Genomic DNA, 23,387 nt, shown 5'->3' with positions numbered 1-23,387 from the left:
TTCAGACTCTTTTACATTCTTCAGTTTAGTAAATTGAAAGTCAGACGTGAGACGAACTCTATAAATATCAATTTGGTCAGTAGAAACATTGCAATGGCCCCACGTTAAACTCTCCTGGTGCATAAAACTGTGAGTTTAACAAAGAACTTTCAAAATAAGAAAAACCTGAAATAGGCCACGTATCCCTCTGACTAACGTCCTCCTACATGTAACATTCTGCTTTACCGAATACAAGGCTCTCCTAATGGTGCGAATTTCATTCGAAATCTACCACTATTATGTAAGAATTTATGTATAGGTTCGACACCACCAAGAGAGTGAAAGTGGTCCGCGATTCTGTGTTGTTTTGCTACAGCGGCTAGTGGACGTCGAAGCCCTGTAAACAAAAGATGGTGCGGTTACAGGTGCTCGCTTGCTTAATATCCTTTTCGAATTTGGTGCATGGATTTTTGAACAAACAACGTAAGTGAAGATTGTCAGTGGGTGAAAAATATTTCAAAGACCAGTATCAAGTTCTCTTTCTCGAGGATTTTAAAGTAATTTTTCTAAAAACGTTTGTATCTGCAGAATAGCCAGCTAGGTCACCAGACATAACTCCTTTTAACTGTTTCACTTGAGTCAGACTGAACTGAGTACACTTGTAGGTAACTTATCGGAATGAGAACTTGTGTGTGTATTGTTATCAAAATGTTTTCTTTTACTTATTTTCCAATATTTAACTCAGTTATCTCTAGGAATTTGTTTTATATTCTAAAAGTAAAATGATGCTATTCCATGCTGAGATATGATGCTACATATCTTTTAACAAAAACCAACTGTTTTATCACCTAGTACCAGATTAATTTTCATGTGGTTAGATATGGCTGAAGTTAAATTGCCTAGATCATTTGAATTTTGAGTACATATCTACAAAATGTTTATTACTAACCTATAGTTATTTTTAAATCCATATTCTCATAATAATAATAATAATAATGTCAAGATGGTAGTTCTGATTATTGGAGTCATTGGTGGAATTTTGTCTTCTCTACTCTCGAATCTCAAAATCATACCGGCTTGCCGCACTAAGGCAGAAATCTTAGCCGCACAGATGCAGAAGGCTGTCATTCTTGGCTCACTGCGTTTGCTCAGGGCACATGATTCTCGGACTCAATGATCACTTACCCCACGGTGTGGGGAGTGGTCATTGGTTGATGATGCTGGCGCGCAATCCCGAATGTATCGGGGCTTCGGGGAATAGGGCCTGACCAGCGCACACTACGGTGAAAAAAAAATAATAATAATAATAACGTTTTTTTACAGTAGACAAATGGTTTGTATAGGAATCGTCATAAAATTAGCTTCTTATCGATTACAGTTGAAACACATAAATACATACACAAACATACACATGTGACGGATGACATAAAATTTCGTATAGGTCAAACTGGCTTCAAGAATAGTTCAGGAAATACAAAATTGTGAAAACTGATCACGATGAATTCCGCTATATCATAAAAATAATGCTCTAATAAAAAGTTTTTTAATTTATTGTTGTGGAATTGGCCACGGTGGTAGTGCGCCCGACTCACGATCGGAAGACCGTGGGTCCGATTCTCGCCTCGACTAGATATTTTTCTCGAGAGAATTCATCTAGTTGAAGCTGGAATGATTCTGCAAGCGTGTTAGGAATCACACGTTGAAAGGTAAGACCTCGTTAGTCCTTAGCTCGCACAAGTTTCTCAACTTCTGAGAGTTGTCGTTCGAATGGGGGCGACAGCTGATTAACGGAAAAACAGATTTTTAAACAGATATGTGAATAGCTAAGGCAGACTACTTATTGTATAATTTTAGCCCCAGGTAATGAGGTGAGTTGGCCGTCAGATTGTATTTATACGGTTTGACATGAAAATTATTACTGTTTCGAGTGTCGATTTTATGAGAGAATTGAATACGGTCAAACTTTGCTCTGTTAATGTGAACATAAACACACATATCAAAGACGAAAATATCTAAAAGAGTCACAATCTTATGAAGATTGAATAGGGACCTACACTTTGATCAACACCTGAGGTAATTCGCACAATCAGTTCTTGATCAATAAATACATTCGTGGTAAGTGGAGAGGAACCAAAGGAATTTGAACTCATTTATTTTGAAGTGAAACACTGTTTTTTCTAAAATTTAACTCATTTTTTAGCACGTTTTTATTAGCTTCACCTCTATGTATGTATGTATGTATGTTTGTTTGTTTGTTTGTAACTCTCCTTTTCATTTCATATTTATTACCGTTTAAATTCTCGGGCTCTGTATTTGACAGAATTATTGACATTATTGCTTGCTATTGCTATTCGCGGGCAGATGGCGGTGTACGTAACTTCCTTGATATAACTTTACATGTATTTATTCATTTGGAAAAATCAATGGTCATTTTTTTCTTAACAATATACGGCTGACCAAAGTTTAGATAAAATAAATATAGTTTTAAAAGACTAAAAAACACGCTTTCATAGCATACAAAACTAAAAAATAAATATAGTTTAAAAAAACTAAAAAACACGCTTTTAAAGAACATCGAACTAAAAAGTTAAAAATAGTTTTTTCAAAAATTAGTTTAAAACAATAACGAACGAAAAATACTAGTATTATTGTAAAAAAAGCGTGGGCGCTTTGTGCCAAATTTTTTGTATTTCAAGCATAAGTCGTTTTTTTCACAATACTACTATTATTTTTCGTCCATTATTGTTTTAAGCTTATTTTTTTTAAATTATTTTCAACTTTTCAGTTTGATGTTTTTTAAAAGCGTGTCTTTTATTTTTTCAAACTATATTTTTGAAATTACTGAGAAAATTCAGTCTCCGATTTTTTTCCTTCGATGAATGGTTTCAACATGAAAAAGAAAATTTATTCATTTGCATCTAGTGAAAAAAAAAAGAATTATGTAATCTATATACCTACTGAAAATGTTTTTGATTCTTAAAAATACTCAATTTTACAACAACATGCAAATAAATAAATTTTATTTTTTGCGTAATCCGTACTTCAAACAAAAAAATTCAGGAGGTCAGAAGCCACTGGCAAGTATCAAAGAGTATGTTTCACAGCAGAAAATGACTTTTGATGCATAAAAAAATCTAGTGTAACAAACTCATCATAAAAATTTCTCCTGAAACTTCAGGACCATGTGATTCAAAAGTGAAGATTTTCTCGAATTGAACTCAAACAAAATTGAAAAATGATCTCCTTAAATACGAGTATGTTATTAATAAATACCCTGTTTATTTACCGCACTATATTTTAGCTGACTACGTAAAAACATGTCAAATCAAAGACCCAAAAGATGTTCTCGCTAACTGTTCCACCCACGCAGTACAAGCACTGTTCAGTGAAATTCCCAAAGGAGTACCAGATATCGGGTTGGAAGTACTGGACCCTTTGAAAGTACCAGAACTAAGCGTAAGTGTATCAGAATTTTTTCAGTGTGATTATCATATTCATCATAGTTTTTTAACATAACTGTTAATCAATAGCTGATCGATATTGATAAATGTATACGGTGTTTGAAAACTTTCATATAATATTCCACAAAACAGTTGTCAACTTTTAGAGAAAAATTAATTTCCCGAAACATGGAATTAGTAATCTACAGTGTAGATTACTAATTCCATTGATTCGGACTTCTATTGTCTAATATGATATAAATTGATTTGAAATCCCTGAAATAATCTATAAAAATTGAATAGATTACCTAAAAAAATGACAATTATATCAAGCAATAAAACTGAAATCACAATGAAATAAAATACAAGCAACAATTGAAAACTGAACTACAAGAAATGAAAGTTATTAACTAGAAATGAGAATTAAAAGATTCCAAGCCAAGTTACTTCACGACGTTTCGATTGTTAGTATCCACAATCCTCATCAGTCGTCACCCGAAGATGACTGGGGATACTAACAATCGAAACGTTGTGAAGTAACTTGGCTTGGAATCTTTCGATTTTCATTTTTTGTTAATAATTTTTAATTTCCATTTCTTGTTGATAGTTCAATTTTAATTGTTGCTTGTATTTTATTTCATTGTAATTTCAATTTATTTACTTACTATAATTGTTATTTTTCACCTAATCTTCTTAAATTTTATAGATTTTTTCAGGGATTTCATATCAATTTATATCATATTAGACAATGGAAGTCCGAACTGATGAAATACACCACGGAACATTGTCAACCACCCTCAAACAAACACTGATTCCATTGCCCAACAATTTGTCGCTCGTTTTTTGAAAAAGGAAGACTGGGGAGCAGCTCACAGTACAAATAATAATTTGGGAAAATTCATTGAGGAAATAAAAAAAAATAATTTCTATGTAGGCTATATCAGGAACATATGAGTTACTTATCGTTCTCATCTCAAATTTCATATTGGTCAAAAAAATTCATAAGTGGTTTTTTATCAAGAACCCCAAGTCCAACCCTCTTTTTATTGTTTATCAACGATTTATTGGAAAAAACGAAGAATCCAATACGTTGTTTTGCTGACGACAGCACACTTGTCTCGTCATTTCATTTGGATCTCCGGACATCAGCTGCAGATGCACATCTTCACCGGTAGCGGGATGTTGCGTATCTTAATGAGGATCTAGAAGTTATTTGGAATTGGGGTGAAAGTAACCAGGTTCCATTCGAAACCACAAAAACCCAGGCATCAGTTTTCTCCAAAAAGATAAATGTCTCCGAACCAGATATAATAATGTCAGGACAGATAATTCCGCTTTCTGCTTCGATAAGTTTGTTGAGGATTAAAACGGATATCAATATGTCTTAGCACAATCAGGTCGCTGGAATTGCAAAGGCTGCTTCTGAAAAGCTTGGAACACTCTTTATAACGCTTTATTAATCCACCAGAAATAGAATATCTTCCATAATACAAAAGACGAAGATCAATTACTACAAAAATTAAGTAAATCAGGCAGGCAGGGATTCAAGAAAGTTGTGGTACTCCATAAACGAAATATGTTCGAAATCAGTGAGACCTAGAAATGATCTGAATAGAATTCAGGTAGAAGGAAAATATATAGACAATGAAAGAGAAATTGTAAACTTTATGAATGATCATTACGTTACAGTGGAAAAAAATCTTGAAAAAATTAATACTGATTCTGAATATATTGTCCCACAATGCAACCCGCTATTGATTTCTCTTTTTTTCCGAGCAGTTAACCAAAATGAAATAAAAACAATAATAACACAACTAAAACCTATGAAGGCACTAGGAATTGATCTAATAACGTCTGAAACTGTTAAACACATTTCTGACATAATTGCTGCACCCCTAGCTGCAGTAAACAATAAATACATTCAACAAGGAATTTTTCCCGCAGTATTTAAAGAAACAATTGTATTTCCCATATACAAAAATGGCAACAGAGAAGAATTTATCAACTACAGGCCAATTTCAGTAATAACAAACTTTTCAAAGATATTCGAAAAAAGTCTAAAAAAGCAATTGACTTCATTTCTTGATAAATTTGGAATAATTTCAGTAAAACAACATAGTTTCAGAGGTGTTTCCACCCAAGACGCGATACTAGAATTGACCTCCAAAATGTATTCAGCCCTGGACAAAAGCCAGCCTACACTCTGCGTCTTTCTTGACTTATCTAAGGCATTCGACATGGTAAGCCATAACCTACTAATCGAATCGCTGAAAAATTCAGGTATCAGAGGTAGGTAAAGCTCTAGACTTATTCAGAAGCTATCTCTCAGGTAGATCGCAAAAAGTCAAATTGAAGAATATCTATAGCAAACCCGAAACGGTAACGTATGGTGTACCTCAAGGAACCGTATTAGGACCAATACTGTTCAACATTTATTTGAATGATTCATTTTAAGTCAATACCAAAGGAGAAATAATCACGTATGCAGATGATACAGCAATCTTTTACTCAGCCCAAGAATGGAACACTTTGAAAGAACTACTAGAAAGAGATCTGTATGAAATTAAATTATGGTTTCAGAGTCGATTGCTGACCTTAAACCCTAGCAAAACATTGTTTCTTCCACTATCCAATAATAAATCCACTTTGCCGTCCTTCACTACTTTAAAAATTTCTGATGATTTTAAAATAGAATCTACATTTGAATTCAAATATCTAGGTGTGCTTATTGACAGTCACCTCAAGTGGAATAAGCGTATCGCGTATGTGATCAAAAAATTACATTTTTTAATTTACAAACTGAGAAACCTCAGATATATCTTGAACAAAATCCATTAGTGGAATCGCATATAGCTTATGGAATAGTAGCTTGGGGGGCAGCCGGAAAAACTATTATTAAAAACTTAGTGATAGTACAGAAAAAAATTATTAAAATTTTATTCTGTAAAACAATCCGATACCCTTCAGACCTTCTCTACTCTGAAACTGAAATCTTAGACCCGAAACAGCTTTTTTTTCTCAATTTGAATGTTGAACAGCATAAAACTGAATCCACTCTGATAACTAATGAACACCACTATAACACAAGACAGAAACGCATTACTTACTTGCCTCCTCCAGCTTCAAAGTCTATTAGGCAGAAGAATTTTAAATTTTTGGGCCCGAAACTCTACGGACGCCTTCCGCAATATATCACAGAAATCAATAATATTGAACAATTCAAAAATAAGTTGAAAGGTTATATCAAATCGACCTCGAGAGTTGATATAGTACTGCGGTCAACAGTAAAGTCCCTTCTTATTTTAAACCCATTCCACGATATATATTTTCTGAGATATATTGCTTTGTCCATGCATGTGTTAATATGTGAAAATTACTCTATAAAACACTAGTTATATTTTTCATTTTTACCTCAAGTGTACGTTTTGTATTTTTTAATGTATTTTTTTATTTATTTTTATGCATCACTTCTAGAGATTTGGAATAATGCTTATGTACTATTGCATAATGTATAGTAGCATAATGCTTATGCTACTATTTATACTTATTACCCTGCATCTTCTCAACCTATACAAGAATTTGATTTCTTACAGGTTTCCCCACTTTGTTGTACATTATTTAGGTTAGCTTATGATACTTCTGTGTTATAACGGTTTCTTTTGTGCAATAAATTATTATTATTATTATTACTGTTCCCAACCTGAAAACTATAGGTACACACATCAGCAACTTGTGATGCTTTATAAAGCTCAAATCAGACCTTTTTTGGAGTGTTTGTGATACACTGTTTGAAACCTTTGGTGTAGTAATGAATATTACCGGAGTATTTTTCTCAACACCAAACCGTTTTTTTAACACCTCGACACATATTTCGATCACCAAGTGATCTTTTCAGCTTATCACTATATAATGTCTTTCAGCACTTTTTCACTGAGTTCAAATTGAACCAAAGCGCTGCCGAAACAACCAGAAAAATTAACCATTTGGTAATGATAGTGTTAATAAAGACATTGTTCGCCCCAAAGATGAGCCCCAAAGTGGTCAATCTACAGTAATCCAGGACGAGGATTTGAGGATCCATCACAAACTCTGCATGGGATGGCAAAAGTACTGGGAGTCAGCTCTTATGCTTTTTTTGATGGTTTACAATATTGGAAAGGTCAAAAAGCTCTAAAAGTGAGAGCCGATTTGAACGATCGACAGAAATAGTCATGTTTCGAGGTCTGTTCTTCTTTGCTTTTGCGCAATCAAAACGATCTTTGTTTGAAACGGATCATCATCTGTGATGAAAAGTGGATCTTCTATGACAACAGGAGACGTTCAAGACATTGGTTGAACACCGATGAGCCATCCACGTTCTTCCCAAAGGCGAAAACTCGTAAAAACAGACAATGCTTATTATATGGCGGTCAGCGGCTGATGTGATTCAATATAAATTTCTGTAGTCGAGTCAAACCATCACAGCAGAGTAGAACTTTCGACAACCAAGGCCAGACTAAAACGGCCTTCGTTGTCTCTATCGAATCCCGAGTACCTATTTTTTATGCTGACGGATACAGTGATTTTATATAGAGATAAGAATTTGGGGAAATTAAATTTTTTGAAAAAATTTAGAGCATTAGGAGAGATACCTGTAATGCTTTGAAGTAATAAGTAATTTTGAACAAAAAAATAAAAGTATCAGAAAGAGTAAATAATAATAGATTAAAAAATACCAATAATTAAAAATATAAAAAATATGAAGTTGTTAAGTTAATCAAAATATAATACATATTAAAAGAATTGAACTAAAAAAATGTTTAGTAGTGAATTAAATTTTAAATTAAATTTTGAACCGAAAAAGTCTTTTTCAAAAGTTTTGATTTCGATTTTTTAATGGAATTCAGTCTATTAAGTTTTTTCAATTCAAATGTAAATTCAAATGAAGAATACTTTCTTAAAGAAGAAATAATTTGCAATAAATAATATTAAATATTAAAGAAATTTATAGATTTGATAATAAAAAATAATATTTACGTATTCACTGAGATGTCACAGTTTAAAGTAGACTCATTAAAACGGACAAATCTTTGGAAACAACTTAATAATAACAGTAGGTAATACTCAACTTCGACAAAATGTTTAATTAGCGAAAGCATAATTGAGAGAAAAATTGCGGTAAAAATTGTTTGCATGCACATAATTGTTTATTCAACCTTCCAGAAAGTAACTAGTATTTTTTCAAATTTTGAATACCTCCAATAGTTAAGATATTCGCAAAAACGAATATTGGCCATTTTTCATAACTTTAAAACTATTTGTTTGTGTAACTTGGCTGGAATACTGGTAATCAAAGAACGAGCTATGAAAAACAGTTTCTCGGTTCATCCTGCATTAGTGTATTTGTTTAACATTTCGTAATGGTTGAACCTTGTCTCGTTGCTCTCCAAATCTACCCATGAAAAAATTATGAACTGACTTAGGAATATCACAATCGCTTACATAGAAGTTGATAACCTGGTTTTGCATTTCCTTGAAAGCAAGCGTGTTGTAATCAAATCTGACTACAATACGCTCAATTACTGTTACCAAACTATTGTGCCGAGGTATCGAACATGAACATTTACACGAATTATTCGATGTCATAAAAGTATTTACTCGCTTATATAAATTAGAGAGAAATTGCAAAATTGTCCTCGATAACAGTTTTTTTATATAATGGATCACACTTTCTCATATAGTTATTAACGCTGTGACATTTGTTCGTTAAAACATCACATGTTTTATGGAGAAGATTTCACATAAGTTTGGATTCTGGTTACTAGATGTCTTCTATTTTTCTTCTTGTGTGTTCCCTCCCTCTTACTCTCTGTATTATACAATTATATTTTTTTGGAATATCTATTGTTTTCAAAACTTGGAAGGTTGTTTCCTCATAAAACCTCCCATATTCCTTGTGATACTCCCCACAATTTCCCATCAGAAGATACAGAGAAACATAAACAACGTAGTATGAACAACATTGGATCAGAGATACATTCTTCAGTCAAAACTCTTGGGTTTAATGGGTTGAATAATATTGGAAACACCTGTTTCATGAACAGTATAATCCAATGTTTATCAAACACGATATTGTGGTTGGAATATTTAAAAAAGGATACTTACATGGAAGATATCAATACTAGTATTTCTAGTATGAAAGGTGCTTTAATCAAAGCGTTCGCAGAAGTTGTCAAGGCATTGTGGTCAGAAGTTTCATCTGATAGAGTAATAAACACTGCCTACTTTAAAAATCAGATTCAAAGATTTTCCCCTCGATTCATGGGATCTTCCCGCCAAGACGCCCAGAAATTCCTTCGATCTATTTTAGAAGGTTTACATGAGGACCTAAATGGAATACTGAGAAACCTAAACCGATCTTCACGGAGATTAACGAAAAATTGAGCGACAGCGGAAAAGCGCAAGATACCTGGCTGAGATACTTGAACGTGAACAACTCTAAGATTGTAGACAATTTTGTTGGTCAATTAAAATCTACTATGAAGTGCACGCACTGTGGATTCTCATCAGTAACCTTCGATCCTTTCTGGGATTTGTCTCTCCCTATACCACAAAGAACTGGCCAATTGAGTTTGTCATAATGCTTGGATTTCTTCACAAAAGAGGAAACCCTGGATGGAGATGAAAGACCAACTTGTTCGAGGTGCAAGGAAAGAAGAAAATGCACAAAGTCCCTATCGATCCATAGGTTTCCCCGTATTTTAGTAATTCATTTAAAATGATTCTCTCCAACGGAAAGATTCAGAGAAAATGTTACCATTGAGTTTTCTTTAGAAGGATTATATATGAGCAATTATGTAGCAGACAATGTGGTTCCTTGTCGTTACAATCTATATGCACTTTCTTATCACAGTGGGACTACACCATATTGCAGACACCCTTATAGTGGCACGTGGAATGGATACAACGATTCACACGTGTCCCCAATTTCACCAACATCGCTTGTGAGTGAGGAAGCATATGCCCTCTTTTATGAACAGGAGGGAACAAAGCAGCACTTTTGAGGTGTTTTTTTCCTTCTCTCTTTTAATAAGCTGAATTCTGTTGATTGATTCGTATTTCATGATTCTTCTGATAAATAAATATCTGTAATGGTTAACATGAATGTCAAAATATTGAATTCATTTCGAATTATTTTTTCATGATGCAATAAAATTACCCAGAAAGTAAATTGCAGTAGATGTAGGTAAATCCAAATAAACCCAATCTTTGTGACAAAGGTGAAGTGGTATTTTCCCTTCTCAAGGTTAGTTTTGAAAAGCGTGTTCCAATATAGACATTATGAAATGTGCGCGGATTGACTTGACTAAGGAACTCGTTTTATCTCTACTATTAGGTTGTTTGAAAAAAATTGTCCTTTTTAAACTCATGTGTTTTTGTAGCTCTGTATCTCAATAAATATATATTTATCTACTGTATCGTAGTACATACTGGTCGATAGAGAATTTTGTACTGTATACATTGATGCTGTTCAATTTTCCCAAATTTCAATTCTTTACCTCTTTTCAGCCTATTACTATACAATGCCGTTAAGCAATTTTTGGCCAATTTTCCTCTACGAATTCAAATTGAACCAAAGCACTGCCAAAACAGTCCGAAATAATGTTGTTCGACGTTGTTTTGCGAGATTTAGTTCCGGGTATTTTAACAACAAGTTCAGAAACATGAAAAATAGAGATAAAGGTCATAAAAATATGAGCGATAGCTCGTTCGATTCGGAATCACCTCTAGAAAAATGTTTTTGAAGGATTTTGGTGCAGGTAAAAAATTGCAATTGTTATTACCAAAATAAGATTTAAAAAAATGGTATTTAGTTTTTCGTTAATAACTCAAAAAATATTAATATTTGAGCAATTTTGAAAAAAGCTTGTTAAAGAGGAGGAAATTTCCGATAAAAAAGTCCCTACTCCCGAAACTCTATCTCTATTATTTATAATTTTAATTTGACGTTGAAAATAGGGTTCCGCGCGGCTGTTACGGCATGCGCGCGCTGTCGCTAAAGAGAGTTTATCAAAAGAAATAATTTTTTTATCACATAAAATCTCATTTTGAAAATTTGAAAAAGAATCTAGTATCTTCTTAACACTTGAATCAATCGAGTCCCGTAGAAAAAAAATTTTATCACCATTTTTCAAAAAGTTATTCAATTGTTAACTAACAAATTGGCCTCTCGCCAACTGACTACCATCTTTTCAAGCACTTCGATAACTATCTCATAGGCAGAACCAGGCAGAAACGGCCATCGTCAACTTCATTGAATCCTAAACACATTATTTTTATGATGATGGAATCAGTCCGGTTGTGTTACATTGACAAAAATGCAGTGATTCAAATCGTGTCTATTTCGAGTAAATTGAATACGTATTCACTGAGACATTACAGTTTAAAATGAACTCATGAAAACGGACAAAACTTTTCAAAGAACCTATTATTTTGGTGTTAATTGTCCTTTTCCTGTCACTCCACAAGTTATCTAAAATTCAACAATCAAGTTTTCCAGAGATGTTCACTGAGGAATCGCAATTTGACCAATGTCCCTATAACCGTTCCAGAATCACACAGAATACGACTAATAGTGATTTGTCGTATTCTGCCAGAAAAACGTACGTCACGGAGTGGCCCACAAGATCGCCCGATTTAACTCCGATATAATGTTTTTAGTTCAATATCATTAACGAACGAACAACACTGAAAGTACATCAGTAGAATTTAATCTATAATTAAAAAAGGAATGAAAATTTCTATGTTTTTTACCACTTTTATTTGTAAAACTTTTATAAAAGTGGTAAAAAACATATAAATTTTCATTTCTTTTTTCATCATGATCTCCTACCACATAGTAATGGCTACATCCATCAATTTATAATCTATAATTACTCACGTAATATAAATGTAAGACCTCCATCGGAGCACGAAATAAATTTCGAAATATTATTCTCTCCCAACTACCTACACAGCATGCTCTGGTATCCAGCGTGGTATTAGCCGGGCAAGTAGTTGTTTCCCGACAGACGTTTAGCAGAGCCTAATGTGTAGGTAGTTGGGAGAGATTAATATTTCGAAATCTTTATTTAAGAAAAAGCAACGATAAAAATAAAAACAAGAATAAAAATTAATTGGCGCTTTGGGGCGACTTCATTGATTCCAGTGGCGCATTTGCTTTTTCAGCTGCAGGAAAACCTGGAAAAACCTGCAGCACCACATCATCTGAAGATCTTGATCTGCCAATATCCTCTCTCTCATAAAACAAAATGTAGGGTGTCTCCATAGGCTCCAATAGATTTAATACACCGCCAGAACACTTCGTGACACGACTATCTTCAAACTTAAACCAGTCCGTTTTGTTTTTGACCAAGGCGTAAAAATGATCAAATTCAACGCCAGAACCACAGTGAACAATGACTGCATGAATATTATAATAGTAGTCTGCTAGATTTAAATGTTCATATATTTCGAAACTCCGTCAGAGGTTGAGTCATGTTTAAAGATCATCAGTGTTATTATTAGATTGACTGGTGCCTCAGATATACTTGTTTCCTTATAACAGTCACTTAGTTTGGCGCATGTTTGGCAATACAGTCGATCATCACCTGTTAAAAATTCCATTTTTGGATGATTTAACAGTAATCTTTGCACGGACTGGCTAGATGAAGTTCCAGAAATTCACATGAGTTTTCGCTACCTCTTGAACATTTACTACAAAGTAAACAAGTGAGGATTTTTCCAGCAAAAGATTTAGAAACACAAGACGAGATGGACTGTACGGAATCATTAAATCCAGAGCGGTCAGGAGTATTGATTCTGCTATTGTTTTGCTCCCGAAGAGTATTCAACAAGAACTCCAAAAATTCGGAACAATCGTCTTGTTGTCCTAACGAGTATCAAGTGAACTTCAAATACTCCAGGAAATCGGTTGGAGGAAAAGATGATACATTCTTACGAAATTGCCGCTGCATGAATAGGTGTTTGAGTTTGATAAATAAGTAGGAAACAATCCCGTTCTCGTTTTACATTAAAACCTCGTTCTTGAAATTTTTCGTCATGAACAACACTTGTAAAATGCTATTCATGTAGCAAGTGTTTCCTAAATTATCCAATCCAATTTTCTTCTCTACATTTTTAGAACAACTCTCTACTGATTCGCAAGGAGGAACAGGTTTCACAGAATCTCCATGAGAACCATTTCTCAAGCTGCGATCGATCCTTCCAAATGAAGAAGGGTTTCGTAGAGGGATCGATTCAGCTCTTGCTTCATGAAGCTCTTCCACTGAAAGGGAACCAGAACTACGAGGACTGCAACTCATATTTGGGGGGCAAGAATGGCCTATGTCCATTTACCGCACTGAAGAAGAAGAAGGTGGATCAATCACTTGTATTATATCGAAATTATTTTCGATATATTAATTTTTTTATACGTTTGTATCTCTCCTCGATTGTTTTCATTTTCGATTTAATCTTCTCCATCTCCTGAAGAAAAGACCGTTCCAGTATTTGGGAGAAGTGCTTGTTTCGAATTGATGTGATGAAGACCCCGTGAATTTTGGACGCTTCATCATGGACTCATCCATTGGCGTTTCGAAATAATACTAATCGCAACTGTTATTGCAATATTTTTTTTAAAATGGTTAATTCCAATTATATGTCTATCAACTCTGTTCTGTATACTCATAATATTCTTGAAAACCTTATGCATAACCGTACCATTGTTTTCAGATTCTACAGGGTGGAGGCGGTCCAGTTACAGTGAACGCATCGCTTTCAAATGTAACAGTCGTCGGATTTGGAAACACCAAAGTCCTCTTCAACACTGTCGATCCAAACACTTTTGATTTCTACACGAAATTGCTTCTGCCGAGGCTGAGGATCGACGGAAACTATGAATTACTGGGTCGAATTCTAGTAATTCCTTTGAGAGGAAAGGGAACTTGTTGGTTCGATGCCAGTAAGTATTTAGGTTAGGTCCAAAGTGGATGGGTTTATTCGACCCTCCACCGCAACCCCAAAGGGTTTATTGAGGCTAAACTAGTTATTTACTCTTCTAAGTAATTCAAATTTTAATATCACAATTTGAGTAGTATGCTATAGTTACTGATAGACAAACAACTTCATTCACAGTCATTTTTCAATTTTTTTTTCATTTTTGCGTATGTATTCTTCACTCGAAACTCTTGTTCGAATTGTGGTCAAGTTTTCAGTACTAGTACTTGGTTCATCTTCCAGAATTTGACTCCGTCTTTTATTTTTTCTAGAAAATAATTCATCAGTATAGTCTTCGGCTACAGCTGAAGATTTCCATCCTCCGTGGCATTTTAATATTAGTATGTCTGTCCCCGGTTCACAAGCACTGCGACAACAGTGTTGGTACTGTGTATTGCATTGGCGTTTCAAGCAATTTCATTTGGAATTTTATTGGAAGTACAAATACCAACAGGTTGAACTGCTGTGATTTCTAGCTTAGTGGATCCTGCAAAAATTACTAACGTTTTGAACGATCGTTGAAACAGTTATACAGGGTGTAACTAAATAAGTGTAAACATTTAAGGAGGTGATTCCTCATCGAAAAAAAGAAAGGGTTTTTCATATAAAGAAATTTCATTGAAGCATCCCTTGTTAAGATACAGCCCCTTAATGGGGGTACATAAAATTTGTATAACAATTTTTTTCACAAGCACTAAGAAAGTTACAATAATGAAATTAACCTGACGTTTCGTACTACCAAAAATACAGTTAGCCAGTAATTTATTTGGTTTACCCCATGTTTGTAAGGGGTGGAAAACGCAACCCCTAAAATTTATTTCCAATGTAATTTTTTGTCTTATTATTTGTTTACCATTTAAAAATTAATTTCCGATAGCCTGTTTCATTCTAAACAAGAAATGTTTCTTGGGTTTTTTGCCCAAAATAAACCAGTTTGCAGCAAAAAATTGTTTTAAGAACAACTACAGAGATACATCGTCATAAATGCGAAAATACGAAACTAATCTATCTAGTATGTCGCTTCACTAGTTCGGACTTCCATTGTCTACTATATAAAATGATTTGAAATCCCTGGAACAACTAAAAAAGAAGTATTGTTAGTATCTACAATCGTCTTCGGGTGATGACTGGACTGATTCCTCCGAACTAGTGAAATTCATCATGAAAAATTGTCAATCACCTTCAAACTAGTATGTCGCTATTAGCAATAGTGACAATTAAATTGGTATGACGCTGTCAGTTTGTGAATTTTCGAAATTGAATTGATACTAATTGTGTATTGTTGTTCTGTTCTTAATTTGTTACTTTGATAATCCACTTGTTATTAAAATGGCATACACAAATGAGGAAATGGGTGATATGCATTACATTCACGGTCTGTCACAGGGGAATGGGTTGGAAGCTTCTAGAAGATATGCTGAAATATATCCTCAACGGCAGCATCCTTCACATATAATATTTGATCGACTTCATCAACGATAACGAGAATATGGTTCATTCGACAAAAGAACGCAGGATTGTGGTTTCCATCGAAAAGTACGAACACCACAGCTTGAGAAAGCAGCACTTGATTTGATTGAAAAACAACCTACTACCAGTACTAGAAAGATTGCTTTCCAGCTAAATGTTGATCATATGACGGTATTTCGAATTTTTAAGGAACAACTTTCATACCCTTACCATCTGCAACAAGTACAGGCACTGTTACCGCGAGACTTTCCGAACCGTCTTGAATTTTGCAATTGGATGGTGGAAATGATTAGAAGAAATCGTGACTTTCTGAAGACGATAGAATTCACAGACGAATGTAGTTTTTCTCGGGACAAGATTATTAATTTTCATAATTACCACATATGGGCTGATGAAAACCCTCCCGCTATTGTCGAAACTAACCATCAAGAACAGTTTTCTCTTAACGTATGTCTCGGAGTTATTGGGGATGATTTAATTGGGCCTCATTTTCTACCTCCTCGAATAAATGTTGAGACATACGTTCAATTTTTAAGAGAAGTGCATCCAACACTGCTGGAGGAAGTTCCTTTAGGCATCAGAAGGGATATGTTTTTTATGCATGATGGGGCTCCCGCCCATTTTAGTCAAGTAGCACGTCAGCATTGTTGTGGAATTGGCCGCGGTGGTAGTGCGCCCGACTCACGATCGGAAGACCGTTGGTTCAATTCCCGCCTCGACCAGATATTTTTCTCGAGATAATTTATCTGGTTGAAGCTGGAATGATTCTGAAACCGTGTTAGGAATCACACGTTAAAAGGTAAGACCTAGTTAGTCCTTAGCTCGCACAAGTTTCTCAACTTCTGAGAGTTGTCGTTCGTATGGTGGCGACAGCTGATTAACGGAAAACAGATTTTAAACAGATTTAAACAGATTTAATTGAAACATATGCAAATCAGTGGATAGGTCGAGGAGGACCACAGAACTAACCCGCTCGATCCCCGGATCTCAATCCTCTCGATTTCTATATTTGGGGCCATTTATAGCATTTGGTTTATCGTACTCCTGTTCGAGATGTAGAGGACTTGAGAAACCGCATCATCGATGCATGCAGGGTAATCAGAGATACTCCAGGAATATTTGAGCGAATACCTGGCTCAATGCGCCGACATCTAGACGCATGCGTAATGTCTGAAGGTAGACATATTGAACATTTACTATGATTTCTACATGTTGTGTATTTTGTTATTAATAAATAAGTTTTGTTTATTACCCTTCAATCGTTTAATGCAGGTACTGACTACAAAATAACAATAAATCAATTTCGCATTTATGACGATGTATCTCTGTAGTTGTTCGTAAAATAATTTTTTGCTGCGAACTGGTTCATTTTGGGCAAAAAACCCAAGAGACATCATTTGTTTAGAATGAAACAGGCTATCGGAAATATATTTTCAAATGGTAAGCAAATAATAAGACAAAAAGTTACATTGGAAATAAATTTTAGGGATGGCGTTTTCCAAATAAATTACTGGCTAAGTGTCTTTTTGGTAGTACAAAACTTCAGGTTGATTTCAATATCGTAACTTTTTCAGTGCTTGTGAAAAAATTGTTATACAAATTTTATGTACTCCCTTTAAGGGGCTGTATCTTAACAAGGGATGATCCAACGAAGTTTCTTTATATGAAAGATCCTATCTTTTTTTCGATGAGGAATCACCTCCTTGAATGTTTCACACTCATTCAGTTACACCCTGTATAAATTATTGGATTATTCAAATTAATTTTCGGGACAATATGAAAATGTATTCTTGACATTTTGGCCGTGCAATATTTTTTACAGAAAACTTGGAAATAAACGTGAAGAGCGAGGTAATAATAGAAAAGCACGATGGTTTCCGTTTTTTCAACGTCACTAAAGTCCACGTCAAATTCAGTATAGGAGGTCTTCAGTTATATATGGGAAATCTTTTCGATGGAATCAAAGCTTTAGGTAAGGCCCATTTCATAAACGGTGAACAAAGCTAAACCAATTTCTAGAATGTTCACCTCTTTCGAAAATTTCGTTGTTTTCTTTTCAATTTGATTGCAGAGGAGTCTACAAACGCATATCTAAATGCCAACTGGAGGCCTGTGGCAGAATCCCTAAATCCGATCCTGAGCAAAACCATAGAAGATATTATGCTCGATATTTTGAGGACTGTTTTCGACAACATACCTGCGGACTTTTTCCTAAGCGATATCGAGTGATACAAGAGACTGAGTCACAGGAAAGATTCCTTGTTTCGAGTGGGATTTAGAAGCACGTTGATTGTTTTTCAAAAACGTAATTAATATTTTGTGATTTGGTATTTCACAGTACGAAGTGACTAAGCATATTCTTGGAGATTCGAAGGAGTTGAACAATATGTTAATGAAAACCTGTATAACCAATTGTAAACGGAAAAATTATCAAGTTTTGTGAAAGGATGTTTGAAGTAAGACTGATAGAAAAATTCAATCAAATTTCAACTTAGTATCTTTGTTATGCCATCTCATACTTGACTTGAAAAAGAGAAGAACTTTCATCATTACATTTGTTGCATAGTTGGGAAGGCATTGTTGGCATGTGAGTTCCATTTCTAATAATTTTGCTTAGTGAACCCTTGTGTCTTGTGGATTCAAAACAGATTATTAATTTCATCCCTTTTTCATTCTTAATAAGTTAACGGTTGTGACTTGTCATTTTTTAAATCATCAAAAGAAAAAAATCTTTGGGCAGAATTCAAAACTTCTTACTGTTTTTTGTGTATACCACCTTCCACAATCTAAAAAATTAACAAAGCTGAATCAATAGAGAATCTGCTGGAGTGTAATAAAGGGCGTTTTGAAGTGAATTACACGTTTTGAAAACGGAAAAAGATTGTTTTCCACTGAAGCAAGGTAAGTAAGTAATAATTGAATAGGATGGCGACCGTTGAATAAGATTCGATTGTCGAGTTGGCGGGAATTTGGTCGAAATGTTGAAGAAAACTAATTGCTAAATTGTCGACGTTTCGAAACTTTATTGTTTCATCGAACAGGACATACATATTAAAATGGGATTCTAGATTGTCTAGATTGTTATATTGAAAACAAAATAAATTATGTGAAATAATAATCTTTAAAAAAACGCTTCGAACACTTTACAGAAAACAACGTTGATGAGTACTTACATTTAGGGCGATTTTTCGAGTTCAAAAAGGGTGAAGTGAATAAATTCGACATAAAATATAAATACATACACAGGTTCACGAAAAACGTTAATATCGATGAATCATTTTTCATTATACAAAAAAGACCCATGGAAGAAATTGGAGTTGTAATTATTGTTTGATTTTTTTATTATATTGAAATTTGAGGTGTGAACATTTTCAATATCCGACCTTCTGTTAACTCACTTTGTTCCATGCTTTGTTACTTGCATCATTTCTTTCAAGAGTATTTTATTCAATATCGTCTGGTGTCCTATAATATCTACTGACTGAATTAAAATCAAAAGTATGAAGGGATGACTTACAATGTTTTGCAAGGCTAAAGAAAGATTTAAACAATACTTGTATAGTAAAATGGAGTCATAATAAACTTTCTTGTACATAAATCAACGTCATGTTCTAAATATTAAACAAATTGCAGTAAACAATCAGGTTCCAGTTTCTCTAATAGAAAATATAATATCAGATGAAACTCATGAATCACTCAAATTATAACCAAACAGTAGAGAACACAATACATGTTACCGTAGTAGCATCAATTACTCATGTAAACTTACAGAAAATATTCAAAATTTACAAATACAAAGTAACAACAGTGGTCATGAGTAATAATAATTTAGACAAAACTCTGTTCAATGCAAAACTCAAACAAAATAAAATGAAAAAATTAGGTATATATAAAATAGAGTGTGACGAATGTTCTGCAGTATATACAGGCCAAACCGGTAGAAATATTGACGTAAGGATGCGGAACACATCTGTTTGGACAAAAAATCTACAATCTTAAAAACTCCCCATATAACCTTGTTTTCAGATTTCACATGTTAGTTTTATACTTGATAATGGGATAAACCCGACACCGGTCGTACAAATAAAATAACTAGTGTATATTAATGATTATTCATTTCATTAAAGTGATGATTTTTCTGATCGACTCAGCCGTTACTTGATGAAGATCTATAGTAATTTCACAAACTACACCCAAAGATTTGATCTTCTCTAACTTCATTTTCAAAATTATCACATGCTCCGCTATCACAGTAGATTTTTTGTAGTGAATAACATACTACATATGCATACTGACATAACATATGTGTAAGTTACTCACTATGAAAAAGCTACTGTGATAGCGAAACATATCGTGATATTTTTGAAAATAAAGTTTGATAGATAGGAATGATTTTCCAATCCAATAATTTTATTGGACCCAATAGGACATATTTAGGCGTATCCTATCCGAAGCTTTGGTCTACCAGATATATTCCTCATAGTCTTAGGGGGCTGTATAGAATCATTCTTCAGAGCCGCAGGAGGCTGAGTGGTATGATTAGAACCGCAAGTTTCTAAATCCACAAAATGGAAGTTCTATTTACCGTAATTGGGATACTATTGAACTGAAATTATATATTCCTCTTCAAGAGGAAGATCAAAAGCAACACCAAATCGTTATTTTAACACCTCGACGCGTGTTTCGATCACCATGTGACCATCTTCAAGAGGAAGATCAGTTTGATCTCACATCACTACACCAAAGGTTCCAAACAGTGCACCACAATTTCATTTTTATAGTTAAGCTGAAGCTAATCAGCCTGTTTGGATGAATAAATAAATAAATATTACGCAGTGACTTTTTGGGGTGAACTTTTCAGTTTATCCGTTATCAAACTTCAGCAGATTCTCAACTGATTCAGCTTTGTTCATTTTTCAGGTTGTAGAAGTTTATATATCATCAAAACAGTGAGAAAAAAAACTTTATTGTAATCATAAATGTCAAATATTTCACTAGTCAAATTCAAAAAACGTCAATTGACTTGTATAATTACTTCAAATCTATCCACCATTCGAATTCTTCAACTGGCAAGGGTTCAACATGAAAAATTTATTCAAAAAAAAAAAAAGATAGTATACAAACATTGAACATTGCATCGAATCGTCCTGTACTATGAAACGGTGTTCAAAATCGCATGCACAAATCCTGTCCCACTTAAAATTAGTAATCTTAGCTGAATATGACACACATTGCAAAATAATTTGGAATAGAGACCAAATAAACATCATCTTGGATATATTTAGGCTGGATGACTCATTCAGCTCAGCATTTTTCCACTTTCGACACACAAGATTACAAATAAATCACAGTTCTTCACAACACATCAAACACATTTCACAATCTTATCTAAGAATTAGCTTTATTTTTGTACAAAAATGTATAGTAAATTTTTTTGAAAAAACTCTGTGTTTTATCTTTTAATTGTAGACAAAAGCTCACATAAAACAAAGAATCTGAATATTATGATTCAGAAAGAAATACCCACTTTTATCGATTTATTTTAGGATTTTTCAAAAATTTCCACAACTTCGGACATTTCCAAATAGCACTCTTTGTTTTGATAGAAACTAAACCAGTTCAGGGACATTAAAGCGTTGGAAAAATCTCAGACTTACTTGCCACAGAGGTCTAGATGGTCCAGGCATTTTTCTGGGTGATTTGAGTAAATACAACTGACACTCAAGCACTGTCAAAGATCAGGGATCAGGATAAACTAAGAAAATTTGAGCTGGACTCTCTCTTATACGTCCCATTTTTTCAGCGGTGGAGCGTTTTGTGCCCGCCCACTTGGTTTGCTATTAAACAAAATGGAATTCCTTAGTCATCGTTCATCGAGACTTTTGTTTTCCAGGTGAAACGCTTTTTATGATCGTAAAGTATATTTTTTGGCAGCCGCGAATAACCGTATGCTCTTTTTATAGATCTTCTAGGCGGTATACGCTGTTTATCGAAAAAACAAAACCATTGACCGGGGTTCGGATTGTGTGTTTTGTTGGACCATTCTAACGAACTCGAGATGAATTTGAATGAAAATTAGAAAAATAAATTTGGAAAAATAAATGTGCTGGGATAATGTTCTCATCAAAATCACACAAAAATGTACAGGGTGGATCAACCAAAACAGTTAAGCAAGATTTACGGTTTTGTCTGTGAAAAAAAGTACGTGGAGCCGCGTATTGTTTTGTATAAAGGCGGCGAAGAAGGGATATATAAATAATTTCCTGACATTTGAATTCACAAAATTTTGTTTAATTCTGACTGTCAGCTCAATTTTTTTTCATTTCGACTTTGAATTCTGAATTTAGTGACTTTTTTTTCAAAATCATTCGTGGCTCTCATATTCCTTCGTCCTTTTTTTCAGAGGGTCAAATTGACACATTAATTCCATCACTGTAACTTTAACTCCTCAACGGGGCTGTTGATTTCCTCTATTTTTTTCAAATAGGAAGGGTTATGTCGTGATACATCCTTCGAAATGGGATTTCATCCATTTGACTCTTAGGTTTTCAAATATAAGCTGACAATTCGACTTGATCTTCAGGTGAGTAGTTAATATCCATAGTTCGTTATATTTGTGCCTTTATTTCGTTTCGATTCGAAAAAAAAGATTTATTCTATTGTGGAATTTATTGAATTGTATTTTATAAAGGATCAATATGCAAGAGTAACAGTAACTTCAAAAATGTGAATTGAAAGTTATCTCTTCTCACGAAGACGTCAGAAATTCCAATCCGCGAACATCAACTATAAATGAGGTTCCTCAAGGCGGTCAGTTGCAGAGCCGCCGAATGAGAGTTGTTCTGTAATTCGCTCTGTAGCTTCCACCTCCAAGATAACTTGATGTTTTTGGCTCAGGATTCACCTAACAGAGACTTTGCAAACAAGTAAACACACGTATTCCGGCAAACTTGAGTAGGTGGCAAATAAACAAAAATATTGGAAATCAGGTCGGAAATTAAGTAATTTAGTGAAATTGGAATGAATACTACATCAAATATTAGACGACCATCTGATGTAAATGAATATCGCACCATTTTTTGGAGAAATCTAACACATGTTCATATCTTCAATAATTAAATGAAAATGATAATGAACGCCGCTCAAAATTTCTTGAAATAATTTCCAAAATATCAGGTTGTTACAGTGTTTTTGTATCTCTTTTGTATATCAGGTTGTTTCAAATTCGATCCTCACCATTAGGATCTCGCAAACTATGAGAGATACGAACATGGTTCAATCGGATTCTTCAAGCATAACTTATGCTTGAAGAAGTTATTGTATAGCGAAACACGTGTCGCGGTTTTTGTAAAACCCTTATAGTGAAAATCATAAAAGTATATTAATTTTCGCGTACACCAGACATTCATAGATGTAAATACTAGGTACCGTAAAAATATTATTATTTATAAAAATTTCTTTACAGCTATCTAAGCGATTTAT

At 34.0% G+C, this 23,387-nt stretch overlaps 2 protein-coding genes across 2 annotated transcripts in view; one reads left to right on the top strand and one right to left on the bottom strand.

Annotated features, from left to right (window-relative positions):
• The window catches only part of LOC111515051 (muscle-specific protein 20), a 49,306-nt gene extending 27,587 nt beyond the window's left edge, over window positions 1-21,719 (bottom strand). Inside the window, exon 1 of the mRNA XM_074174439.1 lies at window positions 21,563-21,719. Within this exon, the coding sequence (XP_074030540.1) occupies window positions 21,563-21,592 (30 nt within the window). The 5' untranslated portion in view covers window positions 21,593-21,719. The remainder of the gene's footprint in view (window positions 1-21,562) is intronic.
• Window positions 199-21,402, top strand: LOC111514749 (circadian clock-controlled protein daywake). Its single transcript, XM_023170997.2, has 5 exons — window positions 199-462; window positions 3,281-3,435; window positions 14,172-14,400; window positions 17,728-17,877; window positions 17,977-21,402. Exons 1-5 carry the CDS (start codon window positions 390-392, stop codon window positions 18,132-18,134), a joined length of 765 nt encoding a protein of 254 aa, XP_023026765.2. The 5' UTR covers window positions 199-389; the 3' UTR covers window positions 18,135-21,402.
• Window positions 21,720-23,387: the final 1,668 nt, after the last annotated feature.

Source organism: Leptinotarsa decemlineata, unplaced genomic scaffold, assembly GCF_025532065.1.
Source record: "Leptinotarsa decemlineata unplaced genomic scaffold, Ldec_3_MD MMD2_tig00000576_RagTag_RagTag, whole genome shotgun sequence".
Classification (NCBI taxonomy): domain Eukaryota; kingdom Metazoa; phylum Arthropoda; class Insecta; order Coleoptera; family Chrysomelidae; genus Leptinotarsa; species Leptinotarsa decemlineata.
The sequence above is the reverse complement of the archived record's forward strand: the minus strand, read 5'-3'. Positions and strand labels throughout refer to the sequence as shown.

Excerpts from the sequence above, each read along its gene's own strand:
- LOC111514749 (XM_023170997.2), top strand. The coding sequence starts at position 390 with ATGGTGCGGTTACAGGTGCTCGCTTGCTTAATATCCTTTTCGAATTTG. Across the intron at positions 463-3,280 it reads TGGATTTTTGAACAAACAAC|CTGACTACGTAAAAACATGT; the intron begins GTAAGTGAAGAT and ends ACTATATTTTAG. Across the intron at positions 17,878-17,976 it reads CGATGGAATCAAAGCTTTAG|AGGAGTCTACAAACGCATAT; the intron begins GTAAGGCCCATT and ends ATTTGATTGCAG.